General features: G+C 35.5%; 1 protein-coding gene across 1 annotated transcript in view; it reads right to left on the reverse strand.

Annotated features, from left to right (window-relative positions):
• The window catches only part of LOC143277665 (uncharacterized), a 36,457-nt gene that overhangs the window by 15,573 nt on the left and 15,884 nt on the right, over positions 1-5,000 (reverse strand). The window contains exon 8 of the mRNA XM_076582573.1: positions 3,153-3,278. Coding sequence (XP_076438688.1) covers positions 3,153-3,278 — 126 coding nt within the window. The remainder of the gene's footprint in view (positions 1-3,152; positions 3,279-5,000) is intronic.

Below are 5,000 nucleotides of genomic sequence, written 5' to 3' on the forward strand. Positions count from 1 at the left end.
GGCAATAAAAACAACAACAAGATTTTCTTTTCTCTTTCATTATTTTCTTTATCGAACCTTACAGCACCAGCAAATTTCACATCTTTCAACAGTGAGTGAAAGATAAAAGAAATCACTGATACGTAGCATGGTATACCCTTTCCCGGCCCTTTCCAAACACAAGCAAAAGTATTATAACTTTGGGGTCTGTACACATCTCAGACAGCTTCTTGTTGGTTTAATCATTTAATTTATCCATTATTTGTTATGATCATTATTAATTTTATTTGTGTTTCTTTTTCTTGTTTTTTTTTTTTTGGCTGGAGATTGCATGCATTTCGGCGAAACAAACAAATAAATACACTAAAACAAACACAATATTATACTTGGATGAATTTACCTCAGGATAAAAGACAAGAACGAAGTAACCATTCTATTTGAGATGACAGTTCTAAAAGAAATATCTTCATGTAATAACTAACGTCCACATATACTGGACTGACAGTAACCGAATATTTTCGCATTGACCAGTGGGTGGCTTTGGGTAAAGCAAGGAACCTCCCCCTTGTTAACGCTTTAATAAGATTATTTACATGCTAATGTAACACACAAACAAACAAACAAACAACAACCACAACGACAACAAAAGCAGCAGCAACAACAAAACGGGTTTCACTCGTGAGGATAATCCTTAGGGTTGATCAGAGTAATTTCAAACGCGCCATATCAAAGGGAAGTAACTGGTTTATCAGCTGCACGTGTGTTCCCGAAGGGAAGTAACCTTTGATTTTAGTGGGCTGGTGTGGTTCTGCCACTTAATTAATTTTTAAGTTGTTTATTATTATTATTATTATTATTATTATATTAATCTCATCATCATCATCATCATTATATTATTATTATCATGATTATTGTTGTTGTTGCTATTGTTGTTGTTGTCGTTTATGGATTTGTCCGAACGCTGTTACGCCTCCTTGAGTAACTGAACTCAACTAAACTATTACCGTTAGTAGTAATAGCAGTAATATTATTAGAATTATTATTGTAGTCATTGTTGTTGTTGTCGTCATTATTATCATTATAACTTAAATCAACAAATATACTTTATTGGAAAAAAAACGTTGACTACAATATTGATATATATTAACCATTTCATCCAGGTAAGGGCTCCTTACTCCACACAACAGAGCTTATTACAATACGTATGGCGTCTATGATCATTGACATTAATGGTTATTTTTTTGTGAATATCTTTTTTTCAGTTTGCTTCACAGAACATTATGAATGAATAGATACTGTCTGATAAGAAAAAGAGAGTGTCAAATATAAGATCTTCACCCAAGTACTTGATCCACTGTTTTCACATGGAAAGCAATGCGACTATTTTCGATCCATTTTGACAGATATGCAAAAATGTGGGGAGAGAGAGAGAGAGAGAGAGAGAGAGAGAGAGAGAGAAATCGCCTCAAATGTGGTCAAGCTTTCCTACTACTTTCCATATTTTCGATTGAAACCACTGAACGCCTTTGGATAAGGCACCTCACCCATGTAAACGTTTCTTGTATTTCCATGCTAATGTAAAGAAAAAGATATCTGTATATCAATCTCTCTCTCTTTCTCTCTATTTTTTTCCAAATTAAAAGCAAAGAAAGAAAGAAACGATTAAGGCAACAACAGCACCACCAGCACAAAAAAACAAAAGGGTTTTAACCAGTGAAGATAATCTTTAGGCTTTATGAAATTAATTAACGTATCACATCAAAGGGAAGCAACAGGTTTATCAGTTGCACGTAAGGTCAAAGGGAGCTAACCTTTGACTTCGGCGGGTTGTGTTTGGTTGTGTCCCTTGTATTCTTATTTATTAATTTTTTTTTTTCGTTATTTATTCTATTATTTGTATATAACTAATTCCATTCAGGCATCGGTTTTTAAGATTGTACAGTATAGCTTGTTGCAATACTTGCAGCATAGTTTTACATAATGAAGCGCCAGCTTATTTGAATAATCATTTTTGTTTTGTTGATATTTTTAGTCTGTTCTGTAATACTTAATGCATGCATAAGATACCGTCGTTAAACAGAGTCGAATAAAACAAAATTTTAGTACACTTCATTTACCTACTGTTTTCACGTGGAAAGCATTGTGATTGACTATTTTTATACTTCGACACACGTGGTATAGTTGATATAACCAAAATATATATATTCTTTTTATATCACATTCAAGGATATATCTATTTATTGATTTGTTAATTTATGAATTCGTGCATTTAAAAAAATTCATTTATCTATTTATTTGTTGACATTTACAAACCTCGCATTTAGACCCCTGTGGAACTGTCCCACAACACATTCAAGTGACATGCACTCAACTGTTGACAGTTAAATATCATATCCTGCTTGATTGTTGTTGACTAAATCTGTGTGTGTGTGTGTGTGTGTGTGTGCGTGCGTACGTGTGTGTGTGTGTGTGTGTGTGTGTGTTTTATCTTCAGTTTAACGTCTATTCACAATAAGTGTTTTTAGACGGAAAGGAGTAAAGAAGTGAATAAAGGAAAGGGAATGCATGTGAATATTAGTGTAAAAAGAAAAAAAAAATCATGTTATGTAACAGAGGAAAAGTATATTATAAGAAAAAGGTCTAAAGAGATTGTGGTGTGTATTGAATGAGGTGTCATGGGAAGGAGAATATGTATATGCATATCAACAAGTATTAACCTATAACAATGTAAATATAAATAACAACATTAATTATAACACATCAAAGGAGGATACCAACTGGACTGGAGTTTAAAATTTCCGAAAACATTCTAAGCAATGAATAATCATTCAAAATCTTTTCAGTGGCTAATGAAATATTGGAAGAAAAGTCATCAACTACATCTTTAGGAATTAACGGTCTTATGCTCGGACAATGAATGAGTAGATGATAGATGTGTGTGTGTGTATGTGTGTGTGTGTGTGATATCAACTGTTGTATAACTCGATTCAGCGTTCTCGTAAGTTAAACAGACATTTGCAAATACCAACTCTCTTGTGCGAAAATCAAGCCACACACACACACACACACACACACACACACACACACACACACACACACACACACACACCTACCTGCAAGCAAGGTATATAATCACATGAACGTAAATCAATAAAACGATATAGATGGTTTACCTGTAAACTTGTTCTTCCACAGGTAATGTTCTCTTTTACCATCGAGGCTGCAGGTAAGAAATTTGCAGTCCTTGTCTCCCTCGATGTTCTGTCCCAAACCATGACACACGCCGTTTCTGTAGCAGCCTGCAGGATGCAACCAACAGCGCGAATAATCGTTCATGGAACTGATTTATGAAACTGTTTATTTACCGATTGTTTACCGGTTGCTTTGCCGAAGAGAGTCTCACATCATAGTCGTTAAGTTCTGTGAAAACAACAACAACAACAACAACAAACAGCAACAACAACAAAATACAGCAATGATGACAACAACAACAAAATACAGCAATGATGACAACAACAACAAAACAACATCGACAGCAACAAAATACAGCAATGATGACAACAACAACAAAACAACAACAAAATACAGCAATGACGACAACAACAGCAACAAAATACAGCAATGATGACAACAACAACAAAACAACAACGACAACAAGAACAACAACAGAAAAGCAATACAAGTTGGCTACTTTTACTGATGCTTTCCATACATCCACTCACCCGGAATCCGTCCGTACTTGCATACATCCACCCGGTATCGGTCAGTGCTACACCCACCCGTCCTACTTCAACGCACCCACAAGTCCACCCATTCTTACACACAACCATTCACCCACCCACCCACCTACCCACCCAATCTGTCCCTCCATAAACAGCAAACCCACCCATCCATATGTACGTCCATACACCCATCCGTGTATCCATCAGTACTTCCACCCGTCTGTCCACCCACCCCATGCGCCCAGATGTTAATCCATGTACCCTCCAACCTGCCCGCCAAACTTTGACCACGCCCCTATGTTATGTAGGCGCCGTGACAGAATTTTTTTTTTTTCAACATTTTTTATAAAATTCAGACAAAGGTTTACAGATACAGAATTTATGTTTTGTACATTAGAAAGTATAGGGTAAGCATGTAATTAAGTTCTAAGTACTGACAAGTCCAAAACAGCAAAACAATATATGTTCAATGGCAAAATTCCAAGGTAGCATTGTATAGCTTAATCTTGTATTAAACAGTTATAAAGTGCCCATTTGTCCACAAACTTGTTATATTCCATAGTTATGTTAAAGGCATACTTGTCTACTTTATATGCCTGTTTGAGGTCTTTTTTGAACATTTGTAGTGTTGGTTTTACTTTGTTGATTCTACATTTGTATATATAGAATTTAGCTATCAATAAAATATATGAGAAACATTCATCAGTTTTCATTTTGTTATGTCCAAAAAGCACCAGTGTGTCATTCAGGTTAAGTCCATCACAATGTAAACACTTTTCTTTGAAATATCTCACAAACTCCTTCCAAAAATATTGTACATGGTTACATCCCCATAGATAATGCAGAATTGTATCTCTTTCTTCCTTACAAAAATTACACATATTATCTGTGAGTATTCCCATCTTCATCAAAACCGAATTTGTCACAAGAATATGATAATTAATTTTCATCTGGAACCATTTTAACCTTATCTCATGGATTTTTTTTTTTTGTATTGAAAAAATAAAGTTTTTCCAGTCAAGCTTGTTTTCTTCAAAAATCAAATCCCAGTTCTGCCGCCGTGACAGAATTGGTCATGCATTGGACTTGTGGTCCAGCGTTTACCAGTGATCGGGGTTCGAGTCTCCGTTTAGGCCCGGTGTTATGTCCTTGGGGAAAGGCACTTCAAGGGTGGACACGGCAGTGCAAAGGAGACCAAAACGATGATTTTTCATGATTTGGATTTTTTGATGGATTTTGATTCTTGAACATCTCTTCTGTAATATGCACATCCCTCCATCCATCCACCCCGACATTCAT

The sequence above is a fragment of the Babylonia areolata genome, chromosome 34, assembly GCF_041734735.1.
Source record: "Babylonia areolata isolate BAREFJ2019XMU chromosome 34, ASM4173473v1, whole genome shotgun sequence".
Lineage (NCBI taxonomy): Eukaryota > Metazoa > Mollusca > Gastropoda > Neogastropoda > Buccinidae > Babylonia > Babylonia areolata.